This window comes from Dermacentor albipictus, chromosome 7 (assembly GCF_038994185.2).
Source record: "Dermacentor albipictus isolate Rhodes 1998 colony chromosome 7, USDA_Dalb.pri_finalv2, whole genome shotgun sequence".
NCBI lineage: Eukaryota > Metazoa > Arthropoda > Arachnida > Ixodida > Ixodidae > Dermacentor > Dermacentor albipictus.
In genome coordinates this window covers 27,406,601-27,431,169 of record NC_091827.1, presented here as the reverse complement: position 1 = coordinate 27,431,169, position 24,569 = coordinate 27,406,601, and the positions used below count along the sequence as shown (strand labels likewise).

The window sequence follows — 24,569 nt, the reverse complement described above, 5'->3', positions numbered from 1 at the left end:
TTTTTCAGTTTCCTTGGCCGGCGTTTAGCATGATATTTCCTTATTTTTTTCTTCCCCGCCGTAAACACGCATACTCTCGTTTTCCGTTCTCGTATAACTCTGAAAGGCACACTGTGAATGGAAGCTTCTTTCTTTTCATGGCGGCTCCCATTTAGGGGAAGCTTCGCGAAGTTTAAAACGGACCCTAAGAGGAGCACTATGTTTCAGAGACAACCGGATAATTTTATATACGAGCTCCATCCATAAAGCGCCACAGAATTTGCTCTCTACGTATATGTCGTGTTCGTGTGTGTGTGTGAGAGAGAGAGAGAAAGCAAGGACAGGAAAGGCAGGGAGGTCAACCAGAAGAGTATCCGGTTTGCTACCCTACACCGCTGCTTCGATCACAGACAAGCCCGTCAGCTTCGTAGCCCATCAGCCCTAGACAAGTTATTTCATGCACCACTCTACTACAGTAATGGAACAGGGGGACAAGACCTCACCAGGTGCTGCCGCTGAAGGAGATTATATATATTGCAATATTGCCGCAGCACTGCACATTTTAAGTGATGCAAGGATGGTGAAGCCAAGCAATAATGATTTGATTAGGAGACTTCGCATGGGCTAGTTGCTTGCTGGCTCGACACAAATAATAACATACAAACACTATTTTGGTTTGCATAAACAGACACAAACAAACTCGTAGGCTGCGTTGACAGCGAAGCAACCTCATAATATAGATGAATGAAAATCGTTCGGCAGGAGTTATTTGCCTCGTACACATTCGTTCCAGAACAGTGGCGGCCTCTTCCGTGGCAGAATATCTCCGAGCAGCGACTACTAACATCGGTCTTTCTGAAACAAGGTTTCAATAAGCGTTGCTCTTCCTTTTATTAAAAGGGAAGCGGATACTCGTCAATTTCGAATAGTGGATTATCGACTTGAATACGAATTGAATAGCGACGACATTTAAATTGTATTGGAAATTTCGAATATTCGCTAGCCACTGCCTAATGACCCTCTTTAGTGAATGTTTAAGAAATGTCAACTGAGGGATTATCATTAAAAGCACACGCAAGGAGAATACACATCCGCTGTGGCGGTGCATAGTTGAGCCAACGTTGCCAACTTTCAGCTAAAGGTTTTTCTTTGTTTTTTCGGGCTATTGGGATGTTTTCTTCTCTTTGACAACCGTTGCTTTTTAAGCTGCACGAAAAAAATAGACATATAAGATGTAAAGAAAGTGGCCTATCAAGTAGAGGACATTGCTGCCTCTGAGGGCACCACTACACGCTTTTGATGTCGTTCCACTCAAGTTCCTGTTATAAGCGGAAACTTTTGGCAAATATTTCCCACATACTTGAACGGCGCGATGTTTCACGTAAACACACAAAATATACGAAACAGCGTTGCGCATATTTGAACTTTCTCATACTTTCCAGCTTCACATAACTATACATACGTGGAGCTACAGGTGAAATAGTCCCTGTTATCCGAAACAGTGTTCCGCAAATCTGTACCTATTACCTACAGAACGTTACTCCACACATGTGTAAGTCGAACCATGTGTAAGTATGTCAAACGTCGCCCCGCATATTTTGTGATACTGACGTCACGACAGATTATTCAAGTAGCGGACCCAGGAGCGATTACTGCTAGACGAGAGAGAGAGACGGTTTTCTAATCTCGCGGCTCCAACTGCGCAGGACGCAAGACCATCAAGTAAGCACGGGAATGTGAGCTACAGACACAACAAACGCGTGGACGGAGTATCCTTTCAACGAGTTACCTCTGCAAAAATAAAAAAGGCAATTATAATAAAAAGAAGAGCCAGTGAATAACATGCTACCCAATGGGTGAGCCTGCTACATGCGTGATAAGATAGGTTCTACCGACGTCACAAAAAGGAACGACAGAAGGGAAGTGATATCGTATGCGCCGTTTAAACATAACGGAATGGGCGCCGAAGAAAGGGGAGTATCACTTCTATAATCATCGGTACATATGATACCTAGTAGCGGCAAAACCAGGCTGCGAAATGCAACTTCATTCAGCACCCAACGAAATCTTATCCCCCCCCCCCCACGCCGCTAAGCTATCCCCCCTTTCCCCCCAAGCGGTCTTGGCAACAAAAGAACACTCGTCGTTCGCTTCAAACCTTCCCGCAGCCACCGCAACCACCGAAAGAGCAGCACGGGCTACGGATTCGGGAGCCAGCAGATATGTGTATTACATTTTCTCTCTCTCTCTCTCTCATATTTTTTTTTTTTTTTTTTGGTCGCGGAGAGACGCACTCTCGACGCCTGTCAACGGCACGCATGCCAAACAGGCAACTCATAATTCGAGTATACGGTTATGAGGAAACGCAAATACCGAAAGCGAACAAAAAAAGCAAATGTGAGAGGTGACAGACCGACAAAAACACAGAGCTACGCGAAGGAAATCGCCTCACCCCGAGAACGATGCCGCTTCCGAAAGAGCGGAAAGAGAAAATGAAATGAACGGCGAAAAAAACAGAAATCGTCTGCAGCTGACGCGGAGGCAGGCAGAGCGCAGGGGAGGTGGAGCGGGCGGAGCCCACCCGAGCACCGGGCGTCGCTCCGTTTCCATGGCGACAGCCAATCGGAGCTCGCGGCACCGAATCCATCGGGTAGCGAAAACCGCATCGCAATAATGTCACCCGTTGCGCGTCTCGTCGCCTCCCCCCCTCCCTCCCTTTCCCCCTGCTCGCACGCAATTCTCGCCACGGCCGCACATTGACGTGGATACGAAAAAAATGGAAAGCAAGCGGCGGGACAGCCGGTACGATCGACAGGGCTGACGACGTAGAGAAGGACCTTTCTTTTCTTTTTGGCGTACGCGCGCGATAGTTACAACGAACGACAAAGGAAGAAGTGATGTGGGGAGGAGAGCGTTGAAGAGGGGAGACGGCAAGGGTAGCAGGAGCACTGATAGAGTAGTTGTGAAAAAAAGGAAGGAAAAAAAAACGAAACGGCGGTGAGGCGAGCGAGGTGGCGAGGGGAAGCATCGTCGATTCGCCGAGAGGAGCGGGAAAAAGAAAAAAAAGAATGAGGCGCATAAGGAAAGCGATCGAACGGCCACCACTTCAGTGTCGGGCAGGCTCGATGTACGTACGTAACGCACGAACGGGATAGCGGCGGAAAACCCGCCCCAACCGCATCGTCACCGCCCGCCGGCCCGCGAAGGTACCGCCTTTTGCTCCCCTACCGGCCGACCCACGAAACCCCTCCGCGGAGGGCAGAAGCGGCGGCAGCTACGCGGGGAGGAAGAGCGCTGACGTCAGAAAGAGGGGGAGGCGACGCCATTTTGTGTGTTTTTTTTGTGTGTGCGTGTGTGCCAGGGTTGACTGCCCAGCCAGCCGCACGCCAGACCAGCCCCGCTCTCGCAGGGCTGGCAGTGGTGGAACCGTTCGCGCAGCGAAAGGGCCGCGTCAGTTTGGTGGCAGCGCAGCAGGCACCCCGCTTCGTCGTGGCAGAAGACTCGTGGACCGCCACGCCACCACCACGGGGCCGGCTGGTTCCTTCAGTGCGAACGAGAAGACTAGGCGCTCGGACCTCTGTTCTGGTGTTCGAAAAGCCGCAGAAGCCGAGAGATAGAGGACCTCGGGTGTGTGTGGTGAAAGAGAGAACGGGGGGAGGGTGCCCCGGAAAGATAGTGATCACGAGTGGAGGGGGTGACGAGAGAAAAAAATAAGAGGGGGGGGAGTGATGTGTTGTGCGGCAACGTCGCGGCAGCGACAGCATCGGGATCAACGACGTCGGATCGGTGGAACCGGCAACCGTGGCGGCCCGTTGGCCCTTCTTCGGGTTGCTCCAGCTCCGCGCCTGCGACGACGACCGCAGCTGTCGTGAATGTGGCCGCACCGCGACACCGCCGACCACGGACTACTACCACCACCGCTACTACTGCGCGCGACCAGTGAGAAGAGGTCGTCGTCGACGGCGACGTCGCCGTCTCGACGTCTTCGCGGGTGTCCCCGATCGACCAGTCGGTGCCGCGATTCTCCCTCCCGGCTGCGCTTCGCCGCTAGAGGCCCACCGGGGGGTTGACTCGGAAGAACCGGAACGGTGAGAGACAAGACGTCGTCGACGTCTTCGGGCGTTGGCTGCTGAAGCGAGACAGCGTTGGGCCATCATTCTACAAGTCTGTGTGTCTCTAAACAAAACCGCGGCGGACGAAGCTTTTCTTTTTGAGAGAGCGAGGGACTTCGTCTTCGGGATCTGTGCATGTCCATGCAGTTCGGTCCGACGGCCGGCGCGGTCTCATCGGCGAGCATGCTCCCCTCGTTCGGCTTCACCCAGGAGCAGGTGGCGTGCGTGTGCGAGGTGCTGCAGCAGTCGGGCAACATCGAGCGGCTGGGCCGCTTCCTGTGGTCGCTGCCCGCCTGCGAGCACCTGCAGAAGAACGAGAGCGTGCTGAAGGCCAAGGCCCTCGTGGCCTTCCACCGGGGCAACTTCAAGGAACTGTACCGCATCCTGGAATCCCATCACTTCTCCGCTGCCTCGCACCCCAAGCTGCAGGCGCTCTGGCTCAAGGCGCACTACATCGAGGCTGAGCGGCTCCGGGGCCGGCCGCTGGGCGCAGTTGGGAAGTATCGGATTCGCAGGAAGTTCCCCCTGCCCCGAACCATATGGGACGGCGAGGAGACCAGCTACTGCTTCAAGGAGAAGTCGCGCAACATCCTGCGGGAGTGGTACGCGCACAACCCGTACCCGTCGCCCAGGGAGAAGCGGGAGCTCGCCGAGGCGACGGGCCTGACCACGACGCAAGTGAGCAACTGGTTCAAGAACCGCAGGCAGCGGGACAGGGCCGCCGAGGCTAAGGACAGGTGAGTCACTATACATACTGGGCAACGAGGACGCTTCCGTGTGTGTGTGTGTGTGTGTGAAGTGCGCGAGTGGGAAGGGCGTGTTGGGGCTTTGTTGTGGAACGATACCATGTTTCCTTTTCTTTCCGGGCCTGTATTATACATCGTTTTCGTACAGTATATCGCATGCGTGTGTACAGTACGGACCACTTTTGAAGAGAACACTGTAACGTGCGGCTCTCACTTTGACGGTGCCCTCCCTAACTGCATGCAAGTGCAGGCTGATAAAGCTTTCCCTAAGCAAGTGTATTGGAGTGCGCAGATAGGTGTCAACTCTCGAAAACAGAATTGGGTTAGTCTGGGTGATCGTATGCACTTACTTGCCAGAGGGAAAGAAATTTGCACGTGGTGCACTATTGATTTCCTTTAAATATGGTGAGGCGCACTCTCTACAGTACTCTAGCTCTGAGCGCTTGACTTTGTATAGCGAGTTGTTCTCTACGATACGATACTTTTCGATAACGTTATACGGAACACGCACTGGCGTTCGTTGATGGTGCCGGCGCAAAATAATGCCGTCTGATTTCGAAGGCAGTGGACGTCTTACGCGTGGTGCCAATCGTGGGCCGGTGTGATGTAACGATTCTATATTTCAATGCTTCGTGAAATAGAGCGATCGGCGCTCCGTCTGTATACGTTATCACTGGGGCCGATTGGATGGAAACGCTGATTTACAAATGAATTAGGTCGAATGAAAGCCATATTTCCTTACATTATATCGGTTGTGACGTCGGTGCATAATGTGCATTCTCGCAGAGGTTTGAATGCGATTTGCAACACGGGGCTGGCCCCCAGAGCGCTAGTGCAATAAAGGCGTGGGGGTTGGCCGATCTCGAAGAATGTTATCGCTTTACAATCTCCGAGTTGTAGCATGGGATACTGTGACTATCTTTTTCTTTTCTTTTTTTTTTGCTTTCTTTTTCACAACAGACACGTCGTATATGCATCGACGCAGTCAGACATGAACGAATGCAATGCATGCAGCGTTCTATATGCAGCGACGCCTTTTTGGTCGTGTACACGGGTGCTTACGTAGCGATACGATTGGTACAAATCGACACTGTGATAATATGATATGCGTAGAGGGTTGCATGTATACATGCAACGATAACATTGGGTATAGGACGTATAGTGGTGCGTTCACATACTGCGAATGGGCACTACGAGGGTACGTTTGCGTACCACGTCGCTCAGTTTGAGCTTGAGTCGTACGTGAATCGACGCTCCTCATGGCCACCCGGCATTGACTGCCTATATAGAAGAACGATACCTTTGGAAATAGGAGCGCTTTTCACGTCCGGGCAAAGAACTATGGTTTAGCTATTAACAAGTGACCGCTGGGTTGGCGGCCCTCGTGCGTATATGCGTGTTTCATCGAAGCGCTGTATGCAGAACATGGCGAAGTCGCCGCACAGATGTAACATGCAGCTGCGATGCATTTCGGTATACACGGCATCGATGTTCACATTTGAGTCGAATGCTACGTGTTTACATTGCGCGCTGGATTTTGCGCCTTTACTCAAAGTGCTGGGCAGAAAACTAATAACGAGTTTGTGTACTGTACTGCAAAAGAAAAAAAAATATATTTACATGAGTGTCCATCGGCGCTACACTTTGCTCTTGAGTTTGGGGCGCTATTTGCTCCGGTGTGCAATCTCTCGAAATTTCGACCATGCATGGTTGGGGATCAACTGTGCTCCGGAGAAACGTGTGATTTATTACGTTCAAGTGTTCCTTGTGTAAACGGAACGCTATAGTTGTTTCTTGTCATTGATGACGTGTGCAATGCTCGGGAGCCCAAGTTACTCAATTCTATTTGTGATCGCTCTGTTTTGGATACTTTGCATAACTGATGCCGTGTTCTGTGCTTTAATGCATAATTCCTCGTGATGGAAGTCTCTCTCTCTCTCTCTCTGGGGTCCGCAAAGGGCAAGAGAGCAACTGCAAGGGGGTGGCCATAAATATATGATGGGCTGATTCCAGGCATCTTGTGACACGCGACGTCTCCATCCCACTGTTTGTATCCTAATCGAGCCCACTAACTATTTCAACTTGGTTAATGATCATAGCTCTCTATAGCAGAAAAAAAAAGTAAAGAATGAATGAACGCATGTCTATTTCTGTTTTATATTGTATCTGTATAGGCACAAATGGAAACGGATATGATATTAGCTGTTAAACACACTGACAACTGACCTACAGCTGTCGGCCCACTCACGTTGCAACCAATATTGCTTTTACACGGCTGGCTCTGCTCAAGTAAGTTGTTATCTAAAGTTTATTCAAGTTACAAATTTGTGTTATTTCGCCAGAAACGGTCTGAATGGCTGAGCTAGGCTCAAAGATGTAATTAAACAGGTTCACAGAGGCCTAGGCAGCCGTTACGTGGCATGGGTGTATTGCGTTTACGGTACAATACATGAAATAAGGTATTCATCACGTTTCTGAGAGTAACAGAGCAAATTAAGTTGCAACAGAGGCCTACAGGCTGGAACGACGACACACATTTATTTACCGAAGGTGTATAACTGGAATTGGGGATATCCGCGATGAAGAACGCGTCCATGCGAAACGTTCTTGGAAAGGGTTGACCGAAATGCTGCAGACTCAACTATTGAGCCATGGTCTACACTGAGCTAATGAGCGTCTCGTCTCACTTACCAAGCTATCAATAAAACGCGACCTGGGCGATATCTTCTACACACAGCATGCACTTGACATCAGCCGCAAGTGTTGTATGGTCCAATGCATGCTCGAAACTGCCTGGATTGGTCTGCGTTTCCATCGAACGTTTAGAACGCGCAAGTCGAAAATAGAAAAACAACAACTACAACAAAACAGAGAGAGATCATAAACGAGTACTGAGCTGAGTATTCGTGCAGTTGATGGCTATACATAGTTATACGCTTGTTTACACTATACAGGCAAATGCAAGTTAAAACGTTTTTCTTTAATTGTCTTAGTTGTTATCGTTCTTGTTCACAGGGAATGGCACATAACCAGTGGATAGAGCATTGGAACATGAACGAAATGCGAATGAAACAGCGGATCATTGAAGAACAGGAATGTGTAAACGAGCATTGAACTTTACGAGAGCAGAAAGAGAAATGGGAAAAAATGAGAGAACGCTTACGGGAAAGCTGCGCAAACAGAGCGACATAATTTAGAAGTATACGACAAAAAGAGATGAAGAATAACAAAAACGAGTGATTAAATAGTTTCCCGTTGACAGTGTGCCACGCGTGCAACGGCTCGCTCTGTCTTTTTTTTTCTTCTTTTTTTAACTGTACCGTATTCGCTAGCATACAGACCTCACATTCTTGCAAAAGAAGCCGCAGGAAGCGAGTCGTGTGGACGATTGCACGTTTACTCATGTCCTGCTGAGACCATTAGACACCTCAGGAACGTAATCGCTTCTCAAGTGGATTCTTATTACCGACTATAGTATGCTGCAAATCTGAATCCCCCCCCCCCTCACACTGTGGTTTTCATTTGTATCATTTCTGAAGTGAAGGCGCTAAAATGACGGAGGACAAAGAAGAAACACACACACAAAAAAAGGCGCCCTGTGTGTGTGTGTGTGTTTCTTCTTTGTCCTTCGTCATTTTAGCGCCTTCACTTCAGAAATCATGCTTAACCAACCCGCCCAACTATCCATCCTAACATCATTTGTATCGTTCTTTAGGTACCACGTAAGAGGCTGAAGGTAACCGCCCGTAACCGTCTCCTCGCATATCTTGTAAAAATCGCCTTTCCGTATGCCGTATGTAAAAATCGCCTTTCCGTAGCTAAGAATGCTATCGCATTAAAACCAAATATTAAGGGCAATATGTTTTGGAATGTAGACGGAGTCTCACGAGGGCATGCTGCCTCACATGTACCTGCGGGACACATTTGAAAGATTATTCGCGAAATGCACAGGGAAATGTCTATATGCCTCTTCACTTGTGACGCCGTATATGGCGTCACACACGTACACATGACGCGTCACGTATATATACACTGTGTCACAACGAACGTGCCAGTGTGTATGGGCGTATAAAGACGTCCACCACATGCCGTCACACGTGTACACATTATGCATGTACACATGCGTCACGTATATAGAAGGCGTCACAACGAACGTGCCAGTGTGTACGGGCGCATAAAGGCGTCCGCCACATGGCGGCGTACTGAAGGGGGTACGTTTGCGGAAACAGTTCCGCGGTCTTGAGTTGCCAGTCTGTTGCAATGGAGGATAAGCCATTCAGCGAGATTGCACGCGTCGCACGTTGCCCAAGTGCAGTGGTAACGAGACGCCGCGCTGCGCCCCCCGGTCAGTTCTTCATTCCTCTCTCTTTCTTTTTTTTGTCTCACTTTTCACCCTTGGTCAGTGCAGCTGGCTTGCGAAACATTTCATATCTCCGTCACTTCTGCAGACGCTGCGCGCATGGAGCCCATCTCGACACAAATTGTGTTACACCGTAACGAGAAATTCTTGAAAGATATCTGGCAGTCTTTCTTTCTTTCTTTCTTTCTTTCTTTCTTTCTTTCTTTCTTTCTTTCTTTCTTTCTTTCTTTCTTTCTTTCTTTCTTTCTTTCTTTCTTTCCTTCTTTCCTTCCTTCTTTCTTTCTTTCCTTCTTTCTTACTTTCTTCCTTTCCTTCTTTCTTTCCTTCTTTCTTACTTTCTTTCCTTCCTTCTTTCTTTCCTTCTTTCTCACTTTCTTTCTTTCTTTCTTTCACGACAATCACCGTACAGCCTATGTGCTTGCACATGAACGCCCGTAGGATACCGCGTAGCGGATGAAAAATGTATACGGTCTAATGCTACATAGTCTGGTTTAGCATCACGCATGTCGTTTCTCTTACCTTGAGGACATGGCGCTGAAATACTATAAAAGTACTATAGCTACACAATGCTTACTCCTGAACAGAGGGGGCTTACTGCCGTTTTCCATCTTTAATTTATTTACGCAATACCCGACGGCGTAGAGGCATTGCAACATGGGTTGGTATACAAGTATAAAACCAAGCGAATCAACAACACACGTTCGAGCTAAGGATAAGATGCACAAAACAACAATACGCCTAAACCAATTAAGCGCTCATGAAAGGGCATTCTCACAATTCGTTAGGCGGGAGAAGAAAGCAATTTCCGCTGGCGCTTTTTCAGGCCTCCCATTGCCTGAGATACCTTTTTTAAAAAAGGACATTGCGCATGGTTTTCTTGCATTCATAATAACGAATCTTACGGCTGTGGTTCGTATTACCTGAGATGCAGGGGAGCAGATGTGAGGTACTTTGTTTTGTCGATGATTGTCCGGTCGTTGTAAAGGGACTGCAGAAGTTTTTCTCTGTGCTTGTTGTTTTTCCCCCTGCGCGTATTGGTTCGAGCATTATGCGTACGTGCCTCGTTTAGTTGAGTGGCCGAAACGTAACTGTTTTTTTGTTTTTTGTTTTTTTGTTTTTAGAGAGCGTAGACATCGTAAAATGGCGTGTGTGTATCGTCTATGATGTATGATGTCCACATCGAATACGATACCCGACATTTGCACTCACCGCTCTGGAATCGCGTTTCATGTGGAACATCCTACTGAAAGGACGTCCTTGCGGAGGGGGGGGGGGGGGGGGGTACACACGCGAGATCGCTTGAACGCGTGAAACGCACACAACGTGGATGAAGGCAGGATGTACGGGCCGCGAATATTAATGAGATAACGTATCGGCAGAGATGGCTCGGCGATTCATAATCAAAATGATGTAACGAAAAGAAACAAGTGTTCTTGTGCGCCGATTTGTTTTTGTACACACACATCAGAGGATTGGTACGCGGTCACCTCTACTTAAATATTGTTTTACAGAGGCACGCTAAGAAACGCTGGGCCTTAAAAAAAAAGAATCTGGGTCAACCTCATTCATTTAACGTATTCGAATCATACACAAACATTTATTGCCTTTGCCTTTAGGAGGAGTGCGGGAGAGGCAGGCAGTGGAGGCATATGTGCAGGGGATGCGTTTTCACTTCCAGAGATAGGAATCGGCCGATGATGGATCACGCTGTCGCTCTCTCGCGCGGTCAACGAGCAATTCTATAGCCGTCCGGGAGGAGAGCCGGACGACCGGCTTCCGCCTAACTCCTAATTATCTCTCGCTTTCGACTGCTCGTTTTGTGTAATGCGCAGGCCCGACACCACGTGTGCATGCATACACACGTAGTCGCTGCATGCGTACACCGACAGATGGCGTACACGGCAGCGTTGCAGCGACGCGGGCATCGGCCGCCATCCTGTCATCGTGATTTCCATGTCGTTCCGGCGGATACGCGATGATCCCGATTTGATTTCAGACACCCCGAAAAAGGAAAGCACGTCACTATACTGTTAAGTGATACAGGTACCTATGCGCGACGTTGACGTCACGAATTCTAAAGAGAGAGAGAGAGAGATAGCAAAGAGAGAAAAGGCAGGGAGGTCAACCAGACGAGCGTCCGGTTTGCTACCCAACACCGGGGGAAGGGAAAGTGGGAACAGAAAGAGAAAAGCGGGATAGAGGGAACACTACATCTTTACCTGTATATATAGCCTGTTTTGACGCTGTCAAAGTTTTTCAAACATCCTGTAAGGTCGAGCCTTTGGTTCATTTAGACTACATGTGCGCTGTGTAGACCTTTTCCGTCAGCAGATCACGTAGACGCGGTCAAAATCTATGACGTCACGGTGAGCCGCGGTCTGAGAACACCATCTGAGAGTTGCATTGTCACGCTTTCGCGTCTTTTGTGGCTTATGCCAAGCCTCCGGCCGCGGTGTAGGAGTGGTTGTCTCTGACATTGCAGAAGCGCATATAGCGTACTGCACCTCTGGCCTTATGTTAATGCGCAGTTGGGCATCTCAATTCGAACTCTGTACCGTTTGTTTCTTAGTCGCAGCGAAAACGTAGGAACATGTGGATATCTTCAGTAAAGAACACGGCGCACTTAAACGTTCTTACACTTACGAAATGAAATCAGAAGAGGGACCTGCACGACATATTCATCGCACACGCGCATTTTTCACTGCGCTAAGTTGCTGTGAGCTAGCTATGGGGATGTCATTGATGGTGGCAGTGGTGGTGAGTTGTAGCAAGAGCCGGGTTGTGCCTGGAGATCAAGGCCGACAATTGCTCCGCCCGAGCGTCTCTTATAAGATCACCGTGGTGTTTCACCACTTGGCCATCAGACCTGTCTCTCTTAAGAATCCGATATGGAGACATGAACTTTCTTTGCGGGCTATAAGTGATCCTTCGGGGAACACCAGTTGTTGCAGGCATGTATGTGGAAGATCCTTTTGTTGCAGACTTTTCAGGAGAGCGTCCCTTTCGTCTCAGAATTGTGGGCACGGCCACAGAAAGGGTTCAATGTTCCTATCTCGTCGCATGTCGTACAGTTCGTAGAATTGATGCACCCCGTCTTGAATAACCGTGCTGGAGTACTAGCAGATCCTGTCCTTATTCGATGCAGAAGTGAGGCTCTCTCTCGACGAACTCTCTTGGTTACTAATGGCAGATGCGGTGGAACCCACTGAGACCCAAAGTGATTTCGAATGTCAGATTTCTTAACTGGATTGCTCTTTGGGCCCGTGACTTTGGGAGGATGATGGAGCGCTGCGTATGCAAGAGCGCCAGCTTTTTCGTTTCCAGCAATGCCAATGTGGGAGGGTATCCACTGAAACGTTACTGTGAAGCCTTTGTTCCCAAGTTCTTTCACGGGGGCTAGTGATCTGCGTGGGAACTTGATGGACGGTTGGCCACAGTAGAGTTGTTGCAACGCGGCGTTTGAGTCCGTAAGGAGGACCGCATTTTGTGGAGGCAATGTGTTTGCGCAGAGCAGCAGCTATTGCCACGCCTTCCAGGATGTCTCTGAAAACCTCACGGTTCATTGCAGCATCACGGCTCTTTGTAACATCACGCGCTCGAAGCCTCGGAAACCAAATTGAAGCTGAGCGTGTTCAGGTGATGTCCATTATATGGCGGCTATGACGTGTTTTTGGATTTCCAGTTGCTTCCGGCGCATCCAATCCGCACAAGCATCGCCTTCAAGATCAGTGCATGTCACTCCAATAAAGAGCTCGCTGCAGCGCTGGATTTGGACACCACCTATTTGCCCGCCTGAACGGGCACATGGTGACAGCAGTGCACTGTGACGTTCAAGTGAAAACTGTTCTCGAGCACGGATTGTGCGTAAATTCTTAGACTGCATGGCTGGAGTTGCTATGCTCAGTTGAAGGAGTACGGTGTAATGGTGATGCTTAGCGCAGTCGTTGAATCGGGTCAGCTGGGTCTGTATACTTCTAGATTTGTCATAAAAGTATCATGTCATTATATATACAGGTGGCAGCATATACTTTGGCACGTCTTAGAGCGTCATGAATCACTCGCCCACTCAGTCATTGACCGCTGATCCCATTGCAAAAGAAGTACGGATATATATGGCCTTTAGTGCGCGCATACAAGGATTGGGGGGGGGGGGGGCAGGCGTGAAAAAGTAATCACTCGATTTGGGATTCGATGCCGGTCGTGCCGGTCAAAAGAGGGCACTGTTGGGGTTGGCCCCGTGGCCCCATAAACAGAGACGCGTCTCGTCATTACCGTGAGGTCAACGACATGCTTTGGGCAAGTTTTGGTCACGGGGGGCGGGGATGAACGGGTAAAGGATTAGCGTATGATACGTGCGTGCTATTTGCATACGATTCTATATGCCAGCAGCTCCTATATACGCACCGTGTATTGTGACCCAACTGTGTCTCAGGAGGCGCGCGCGGCTTCTCTCCGTGGTCTTGGGTTCATATTACTTGCGACTTGCAGATATGTAGATGTTCAGCCGGGAACTGATAGCTGTCCGTTTCTATCAATGTATGCGTAACGCGTCGCGCTAGCTTAATTTTGCCATACCATAGGCAGTTTCCAAGAACTTAAGCGTCTGCCAGCCCTTGGAAAATTGGATCAGCTTGTCTTATAGCGCGAATCACGGGCAGTAGAGGGATGTTACGGTCTGAAACTTGTGCGAGTTGTAGCCGCTTTGGTCACCTCCTTTGTGGTGGCCTTAAAAATTACAGTGCAGGAACCCCTTGGCGAAGCGTATTGATTATCTATACTTTTGTGGATTTCCTATAATGTAGTCGGGAACATAGAACTTAAGATACGTTAGACGCCCAAACTAGTTCCACCGCAGTTAAAAACCTTACAAGAATCACCGGCGTATATAGGGTGGGAGAAATCAACACAAACTCTTTCGATGGTAAGAGGAGGTAACCGCACATTAATGTGATAGAATGTAAGTGATGGTCATATAATGCGACAGGCTACTTGAATACATGGTAACGCTGGGAAATTTCGAACCACAGTTCCGTACACCGCGGTTTTTTACTGCACTTGGAATTGAGAGATGTCAAGAAGTTATAAGCAGACTGGGATGCACGAGTCATGTCAGGAAAAAAAAACGAAGTGTGACTTTCCAGCTAGCTATAGTCGATTGTAGTCGACATGTTGCAAGGTAGTGATATTTATTATCGTAAATATATATCGATGTTTTGTGAGCGTTTGTGGCTATCACAATACCGCCGTGGTCGACTACCAGTCAAATTCAGAACGTCCGTAGCATTTTGGGTTCACAATAATACAATGATTGTGTTCTACGCTACAGCATGTATGCTTTCAGTGAGGTGAAGTGTCAAAGGACCTGGTAAACATTGAGGAGTAATGTTTGAATTCTCCGTGCTATCTATGAAGATCTTGAGGTTCCTTCCAGCAAATCAAATTTCGCTAACGCAATGTCAAGGCAATATAGGAGTTTTAATTTTTGTGCACATTTCTACACGTTTCGCAACATCATACAGTGATGAACCTTGCGGAACATGAAAACTACCGCAACATTTCTGGTAGTTTTCCACTAATACTGCACAAATCGTGGTAGTTTCCGCAGCAAATCATATTTCGTGAATGCGTTGTCAAGACAATATAGAATTTATAATTTGTGTGAGCATTTCTACACGTTTCGTCGATAGATCCTGCTGAATATGAAACTACCGCAGTATTTGTGGTAGTTTCATGATGTGGAAACGTCGGAAATCCTCACTTTACTGTACTTCACAGCGTTCATGAGCCTGCACGAATTTTGAATCTATCCTTTCGCACTTTCCGTGCCGTTGCATTGCACGTGGTAGAACTGGGAAAGATTGAGCGCGTGTTCGGACAACATGGGCTTGAGCGGGTGACGTCGCGAATATTTCGACGGCGCAGCCATCAGTTTCGTATGGTTTATATGCAGATGAGACGTGGTGGTGGTCAATCTATATATATGCATTGGTTTTCACGTATTAGGTTAAAAAATCAGGACGAACTGTTCTGACGTCAGTTTTCGAGGTGGTACACGCAAGTCAAGTCTTCAAATGTTTTTCGTGACAAATTTCTGGTTGAAAAAAGATAAGTGCAGAGTGCATTCGACCACTTTTATTTTTTCACATGTAATTTTGCTACACCTAACCAGCTACAGCTGCGTTTCGTTGTAGTCTTTGTTCGTTTGTCGCTTCCTTTGTTTACAATCCTGCAGCTGGTTATTAATCCACGCCCACGATACGCGTACGTTACAGGTCTCTCACTTGTTTTATCGGTGCACGAAGCGTTTGTCAGCGGTAAAAAGGCCATTCATTGTATATAGCGATGTAGCGTCGCAATCAAGTGCGAATGTCACACGTTTATTTATAGCTCAAAGTTAAATTCGAGTCAGTATAAAGAAGGACTTTATACGTTCGTTTATTCTGCCAGGCTGTTTCTCAACGAAAAACAGCAAAGAACCAGACGACAGTGAAATACTATAGTGAACGTTCAAACTGCGCACTGCGAATTCGACGTGCTTCAGTATCCTGTGCCTGTTTGTACCTCAGTCATGTCACCCTTACCTTCTATATGATTTAAACGTCCGGTTATAACCGGCGCCTTTTGACATTTTTGTTTCACGATTCCGTCCGTCCGGCCGACGATGTAATGTTGTCAATGACACCTGCTCGCGCCTGGTGTAGCGTTGCAAAAACTTACGCTACCGGTAGACCGTATCACATTTTTACGGTGAATTGGTTGAACACAGTGCGATGCTTGTGCACACATTACTATACGTACCAAACGTCAGAAATACTCATTTATGAGCACACAAACATGGACGTTGTGTAGTTTGCAACGCCATGCTGACTGCATATATCTTGAAAACCTCGTTTTTCGATCGAATGATTATGCAGCACAAATACAGTTATAATAGAAGGGATATTGGAAATGATAGGGGAATCGTTTCTCGATGAAGTGTCCTAATACACACCCTTTTAACTTCTAGTGTCTGATGTCACTGCATATTGAGCGGAGAATAAGTGTTATAATAGAAGGGATGTTGGAAATGATAGGGGTATCGTTTCTCGATGAAGTGTCCTAATACACACCGTTTTAACTTCTAGTATCTAATGTCATTGCATATTGAGCGGAGAAGTGTTTGCACCGTGAACTGTCCTGCGTACAGTGTTGCCTGTGTTCGTGCAGATGTGGCTATATATGGCCACTTCCAGTTAAGTAACCTATATATCTGTCAAACTTATCGCTTAACAATTAATTTCGAGAAATTTTTTTCAGCACCAAATGCGACTGCTGATATAGCAATTAATATTCACTATAGAAATTGTGAAGATACAACGCCCATGTTATATACAATCCACATGAAAGCGGAGGTTTTGTGAAGCGGCCGATTTAATGTCATGCAAGGAGGAGGAGGGGGAAAGAAAGAGAGAGATGGCAGGGATGGTAACCAGAAATGCGTCTGGTTGGCTACCCCACTCTGGGGGACGGTAAAGAGGGAGCATAAATATAATATAGAGAGAGGGAGGGCGGAAGGAAAGAATGCCATGTAAAGCTACAAATGCGATGTGTATACAAGTGCTTTTATTACAACCAACGTCACGTGCAAATCTAGTGCTATGTTTACCTTTACGCACAGCTTACTCTCGCACTCTTGTTCTCTCTCACGTGATGCACGACGTGAGGCATGCGCCAATCGCGTCAAAGAGCAATGCATAGTATGCCAGTAGTCCGATTGAAGCATGCGTGCGATTGTGCCCCATAACGGTCGGAGCGTCGGGCTGCTGTGGTCGCGAGGCCGAGATACAAGGTTCCATCATGTCCCGTCCACCAGAGACATTCTCCACGTGCGAGCACTTGGGCAAAATGGCGGTAGCAGCAGCTGCAGCTTCAGTCATTTAATGCATGCGAGGGCTCGCAAAGGCAGCGGCGCATCAATAGCTCAGCTTGGCGCCGTAGCGACCTCGGGCTTTGACAGCGCAGCGCCGTATGTAGCCACTATGCACTGTAAAATAATTTACACCCTTAAATGTGAAAAAGGTGTAAATGTGTCTATAACTCACATCCGTATGGTGTGATTTATGCAACTAACACCCTATTGGTGGGAGTTATAGACACATTTACACCCTCTTTAACCTTTAAGGGTGTAAATTTTTTTACAGTGTACAGGTACCACGGTGGATCATTTCGAATGCCGTTGGGGCTTTCGTGTACACAGAAATTTCCCCTACGGGCGCTGTAGGTGTCGTAAGTACACTCGTATATACATACTCTCATAAACATGTAGTCTGTTCCTGCAGTTAAAAAAATAAGTGTGCCGCATTTTGTTCCCATACAAACACAAGTCTATTGTGGACGCGTGTCGCGTCGAACGAGGAAACAAATAGACAGTGTTTTTGGCCTTCACATAACTAAAGCAATCGCCTACGGCGACAACCATACAAATGCGGCGATGCGATCGAATGCAGCTGCAGAATTCGCGGCCATATATATAATTCCGCGGTCCAGCATTTTCAACAAGCTATCCAACGGTCGTAATCGCGAAGGAGTCGTCAGCCCCACAGACGATTATAAGGAATTACTGCATTATAGTGCGACATCGAAGGAGTCACTGCACGCTTGGCACGCACGCGGGCATGCAGTGAGCTAGCTGCCCCGGGTGAAACAGCTGGCAAGCAAAGAAGGGGGGCTCCCCGGTCGCAGCATCGACGGCGGTGGCTGACTCGATGGAGGCATGCGGCGAGCGCTCCGGATGTTTACGCTGTCTGCGCGGGGCCTCCCGGACTCCTTCTTTCGGAGAGCGTTCCGATCCGACCACGAGAGGGTCGCCTCGGCGGAGCCTTTAGGCCTAGCTACGTTGGTGCTCTTGTGCAGGTCGCGCCTCTCCTCGTGAACGTCGGACCGAAGGGGGTCTCGAATCGCGCTCGTGTGAACGCATGTGGAAGGCGGCAGACGCGTGTCTATATCGCGCCTCCCCGGTAAAAGGCGAATGTGTATATAGATAACCGGCGGTCCCTATGTAGATCTGTATACGCGGACCGCTTTGCCGCGTCACAAACACGCCAATTTGACTGTGTGATGTCTCGGTGGGCAAATGTCTAGATATTGCCAATAGACGTCTCGATGTCTATAGTATGCACATAATATTTGTAGATGTGTCTAGATAATGTCTCGATAGTGTCTATGGACGAAAATTGCTTACAAGTCTACTTGTGGTTTTGTTCCACAGACTTCCCATAGTGGTTTCGTTGTGGAAAGTGTATACGAACATTACCTAACAAGAAAAGAGAGAAAAAGTGAAATGTCATTCCATGTGCCCGGAAAAAAGTTTGCAGAGTTTCTGCACACCGCTCGCTGCTACGAAACAGTGCATGGGGCATTCAAGCAACCGTGTTTCGGTGTCCCGCGTCAAGCAGTTCTAGACGACTGCATAATGGTGGCACAGAGTCTTCGGCTGTGTCGGCACTCAGGTCTTCACTCTCAATTTCGCGATACCGAAGGCTATTCGCATTCGCGAGCGTCTGCGCAAGTTGATGGAGCTCGCGTTCGCGTCATTTTCGCACTGGCATGTTATTATGTCCCTGCCTCACCACAGGAACGAGACCCCCAATGCAGGCCCAACGTATATAAGCCTATATTGGCGTTGTACGTTACGTCGGGTGTACATCTTGCGCGTTTTGCTTGCTTCTTGGAGTATGGTACTCTCGTCCAAACACACTTATGACTGGAAACAGTTCATGGACCACGATCGCATGGGCCGCGAGCGGTACAGTGACAACAGATCGATGGGAAGGCACCTGCATGCTTATACACCTGGCTGCATCTTTGGCGGCTCTAAGTGCCTCACGGAGTAGCGCCATAACGTCGGTTCAAAGCAACATTGTTGGGAATGCGGATGAAAATGTCATCGTGAATTTTCCCCGCTGAACTCCTCAACTCTTCAGGGAAGTCTCTTCAACTCGGTTCCCATTCTAGAATTTGCTTATTTTTCACTTCCCTCTAGCGTTTTGTTCTTGACGCGACTAAGTTGACGAGTTACGTTCCAGACAACGCATGTTACCACCCTCGAACACACTATACGGACGACTATAAAGTACCTGCACGCTTTGCGGAAGCTGTGGCTTGTAGTGTGAAACTGATTGCCAAATCGGTCCATGCAGCGTGCGGTTTAGCGTCCCGGAACTACATGCGGTAGATTACAACTGTCGCCCGATTCAAATTGTTTTGAATCACCTGGGATTACGAATGAAAGGTGTTGTGAAACCGACCGTGGGTTTTTAAAGTGTTTCCATCTACGAAGTGTCCGTGAAGCATGCGCTGCAGCCCTCAAGGGGGCGTATCGAGAAGCGATGGCGTCTTTGCATTCTGGCCGGATTTAAAAGAAAGAAAGAAAGAAAGAAAGAAAGAAAGAAAGAAAGAAAGAAAGAAAGAAAGAAAGAAAGAAAGAAAGAAAGAAAGAAAGAAAGAAAGAAAGAAAGAAAGAAAGAAAGAAAGAAATCATGGATAGGAATTGAACCTCTAACTTCGCGTGCAGAATGAGAACGCCCACATCATCTGTGCCCCCAGCGCGGTGGTCAACAAACACATAAAAACGACGAGAGGAAATTTAGGGCAGCAGCTAACTTGTTTTTTTAATTTTATTTATTTACAGCTGCGGAAGACAGGTTCGGTATGTGTCGAAGTGTGATTCATGCCGGACGTTGAGAACAGATGTTTCCACGGCGCTATAGGGCAGTCCCGCGTCGCCTGAAAAATGAGTGCACGTACCCTTGGATAAAGGTTCAATGAAAAGATAAGATCGACAGCAGAATTTTAATTGACGGTGATAAAAGAATACGTCCATTCGTAGTCGTAAATCGGCACATGCCAGCCGCGTACCCTCGCCGCCAATAAGCGTTAACAGACTGCGGTTCTCCGCACGAGTTGTTTCGATTACGGGCTGCGTGAGACGGTACAAAAGCAAGCTGCAACTCGCAATCTGCAGGCCATGTTGTCAAACCGCGGTTGAAAACAGAGGCCATGGCCTAACTACCGCCTGGATTGGCGGGAGAAAGAGGGGAAGGGCGGGGGGTGCGCCCAAAAGTGTTTCGGTGTCAGCACACCTTCGGGAATTATACGCTATTCACTGTGGAAACACCAAGCAAAAGCACTCCAAGCCATTCGCCTCTGAAATCAATGCTGTAGGCAACCGGCGCTGAAACTTCGCGTGCCAAAACCAGCGTCTTGATCTACCGGCCGGCAGCTTACAAATGAGCGGAGGAAACATTTTTCAGTATAGCACATGCTGCAATATATCCTCAGCTAATTCACAACTTATCTACAGAGGCGCATGTGACCAGTTTGTGACTTGAGGGGGGCAGCGGCGTGCCAGAAATAAGGAGCCCATTCACTCCTGGCAACGCGCATGACTATCGGTATAGCTCGGCTCGACGCATCGGGTTAAAGCAAACGTTGACACAGGCGCCCGTGTGCTTACCGCTCACATAAAACGGGCCATTTTGGTGAGCTGCGTACCGGACGGAGTCAGAATATTTCAGTTGCACACCAAAAGTGTTGTATTGCGCCTCGTGGACAGTGCTGGTGTGTGTCATAGGGCACACTCACTGCAAACATCGCCCTCACCCACTTTTTTCAGCATGCCAACGCTGCGCCAGTATGCCCGATGTAGCACCAATATTGGCCCGACGTAGGGTCGACAGAGGCACTGTATTTCATTATGTTACAAGGCGGTAATCGCAGATATTACCCTTACACACACTCTCTCTACAATGCTCTCCACCTCCACGCCTCTGCCGGGTGCCTTGGCTCCTCGGACTCGCACGAAAAAGGTCACTCACTGCTCGAAACAGCCACGCACGGGGCACTGGGGACCTGCTCGGGGCCTCTGAACTCGACCGATGCACGTCTATGTTTCACGACCCGTGAGCGCCGAAACCGGCCCGTAACGCATTAGACGGCGCGTAGCATATATGCAAAAAAAAGAAAAGAAAAAAAGAAGAAAGGCGGCCAGGACGAGAGTCCCACAACCCTTCGTTGACGACGTCTGCGTGCGAGCCGTTGAGGTGTATATATATGCGCACGCCACATACAAACGAACCTGATTATGCCACGGCGGCGTGGGCATGCCAACAGCCGGCAAATAGGCCTTGCGCCTAATTACGGATAGCAATTAAGGATTGCGCCTGGCGCCCATTCGCAACGCTGTACCACCCCTATACACCGCGAGTGCGTGCCCGCGTATGCAAATGAGCATGGCGGCGAGCGGCTTTATCAACTTATGTGGCACCCGCCCAGATCCGCGCGCGGTGCCGAACCGGCGCAGAATGTAACGCACCGAGTGGTTAATAGTTTCGCACGGCCCTATAACTGGCGTATTATGCGGGAAATCCTTATTTCGGGGATGAACACCCCCCGGACGACCGTGAAAAACAATTTGTAAGTTAAGCTTCCTTATACACTTAACCCTGTTTGCAAGGACGGTAACTTGCGTAGGAAGTAATTGATTCGGGCCGCGAGCCCGGAACCTTCACCCTTTGAGGGTTTCACTTAACGGTGTAAATGTGCCTGAAACAGCAGAAAGGTTGCAGCTAGATTGGTGGCCGCGGAGTTTCATTACTCGGCAACATCAGGTGCAGAGCATATACATATATAGTGAGTAGGATTATATTCGAGCGAGGTCCATTATGATTTCTGAAAACTTTGTAAACGCATTAATGTGTTTCGTTTTACAATGGAATGGCATGATGTGCCTCGGCGTCAGAAATTTCCCACCGACTGGCCTCCCCACGGGAGTGGCGCAATCAGCACGCACCAAAACTCATATGCCATATGACGTGAGAGCGATTCATTCGCATATGTTTTTTAAAACGAAGGAAATACAGCACACATAGTCAGTTGGGATGTACCACTATCAATCTAGCGGAAATTTTGAACTGACGTGAGGAGATTTGCACAAACAGTTTATTCATAAGACACCCTTGTGTGTGTGAGTGGAGTTGCTGTATAGGTACTGTGCGAAGCAAGACTCCTACCATTACGACAATCGATTTGGACTACCTAAATGTATCTCGTGGCCCGCTTCGTCTTCCATTGAACTGGTTAGGGCTATATAATTTCTTTATGTATGGTCGACAGAGGAAGGACTTTAACTCTTACAGTTCGCTTGGGCTATTGCGTCCCACAAACGTACTTGCGAAAGTATTGTCGGCTGAAAGCCAGTGGACATTACCCCAGATAAAATGCAAAGTCATGAGTCTGCGGGGTATCTGTGTATCTATAGACTTCACAGAGGCAAAAAAAAACAACAACAACATCTATAGATTCTTTATAGGCTGTCTAAATAAATGTTCTCAAAGGTGCCATTTATTTTCTCACATGCGAAGCGATCTACGTTGGTTTAGAAACAACGTTCTCTAATTAACAAACCCGATTCACATAATCGGCAATGCAGTCAGCCAGCGTTTGGACAGGGTGTGACCTTGTAATCTGAAGTTTGCTCATTTGCCCATTGATTAGAGAGATTGATTACGCTGATTCATTGATTAAGTAAGGAAGGAGAGCGCCTGAAAGTTACCGCATGTTTCCTTCCCACCGCGACAAGGCACGAAACCTGATTTTTGCGGGAGCTTACGAGAACACTGTATATCTCTCGTCTTCTTCTCTTTCAACGCGTAACCCGAACACTCTTCGGCAACAAGAACAAACAACGACATCGAAGGAAGCGGCGCGAAATCTTGGTGGCGCAAATTAACCGGCCGATAATAAGATCCCAAGCTAAGCCAAACATCTTACGAGGCGCGCTTTTTTGCCAACAGGCGCCCACGTATACATCCGCATCGGCGAAAAACGAAAGCACAGAAACAAACAAAAACAAAAGCAGGGCTGCCCACCGGATCCGCGCTTACATACCGCCAACCAAACACAACGAGCCAGGATTGAGAAACAAGATAACAGCTGCAGGAGGAGAGTGTGTGCGCTTGACCAGAGCAACAAAATGGCGGCTAGAGAGAGAACGAGAGAGAGAGGGGGGTAGACGATGTAGTCTATGCGCAAGCGTGTGTGTATATAGACGAGGGTAAGGCCGCAGAAAAGAAAAGAAAGTATAAGGCTCCGAGCTACATATTAAGCCATGCTCATTAGCGTCGTCTCACTGCATAGCACGCCGCCGCGCACTCGATAGCTGTTCGTAGCTCAAACGATATTTAAGAGAACAACCGCCGCGCCGCCGCGCCTTATCCAATATCAAGCCGTGGCACGTGCAAGCAGCGCTCGGGTGTTGTGTCCGGAACGTTCTTTTCATTTGTTGTTAATACGCACGGCCGGCCAATCCACCCTCCCCCTCCACCCAGCTCGCGGGGCTATATGGCTTGGCCTTCGCTCTCCCCGTATGCTCGATGCGGGGTGTGTTGCGCGTACGCAACTCCAGCTTCGCACGCGCCTTCGCTTGGCTTGGCTTGGCTGTGTGTACGCGCCAACAGCGTCCGGCTCGGCCCGAAACACGCCCCGTAGTGACCAATGGATATCCGGCACGCCGGCGCGGCCAATTAGCGCGCCGCGGCCCCGCGCGTCGAGAGGAGGAAGCTTTGGCGTGGGCTCGTCGTGCTGCATGCCACACGTACACACATGCGAGAGCGGTATGCGTCCACGGCTTGCGAGCGCGTCGTTTCGCTAATGAAGGAAGCGCTCGAAAGCGCGTTTACTAAAGCTGTTAGAGAATGTACACCACGAAAGAAAGAAGGAAGAAAGGAAAAAGAAGTAGAACAACGAAATCTCAAATAAGCTGAGGAGGATGGAAAGGCTACGTTTCGGGAACAATAGCTCCTCGCATGGCGCTCGCTCCTTTTTTTTCGAAAAGGTATGCGCGGGTAAAGCAAGCCGCTTGGTTTCGTGCCGTACTTTCGTTATTATCTCTCCCGCCCTTTATTATTTTTTTTTTCGCAACGACAACACGTACACGGAGTAATTTGCAAGCGAAAGAGAGAGCAGCACCTGTCCGCGGTGGATAATGCGCCGCAGCGGTCTTCACACCTGCGGCTGGTGTAAACGACCCGACACTCTTTTGTCCCCCGCGACTCTGTTTCTTTATAGTTCGTTCCGGAGTGTGGGCAACCCTTTCGCGCTACGCGAGTAGACTCATTATACGCCTGCGATTCACGTTCGCGGCCGAAGACAACAGCGCGCTGCAGAAAGGAAGCAGTGTCGGGAAGGCGAAGCTGTATAAGGGTCACTGTTTCTATGCGCGCATAGGAAAAAAAAAAAGATGTGCCACTCCTTTAACCTTTTACAGCGAAGCTGTATATGGCTAGGGTTCCGTGCACTTTTGTTCTCCGTGAACTAAACTATCATCATCAATGG

At 48.6% G+C, this 24,569-nt stretch overlaps 2 protein-coding genes across 2 annotated transcripts in view; one reads left to right on the top strand and one right to left on the bottom strand.

Annotated features, from left to right (window-relative positions):
• LOC135919289 (alpha-(1,3)-fucosyltransferase C-like) overlaps positions 1-24,569 on the bottom strand; it is a 464,583-nt gene that overhangs the window by 229,330 nt on the left and 210,684 nt on the right. The gene's annotated exons all lie outside the window — the stretch shown is intronic.
• Positions 3,166-24,569, top strand: part of LOC135919297 (homeobox protein SIX1-like) — an 80,413-nt gene continuing 59,009 nt past the window's right edge. Inside the window, exon 1 of the mRNA XM_065453035.2 lies at positions 3,166-4,828. Within this exon, the coding sequence (XP_065309107.1) occupies positions 4,227-4,828 (602 nt within the window). The 5' untranslated portion in view covers positions 3,166-4,226. The remainder of the gene's footprint in view (positions 4,829-24,569) is intronic.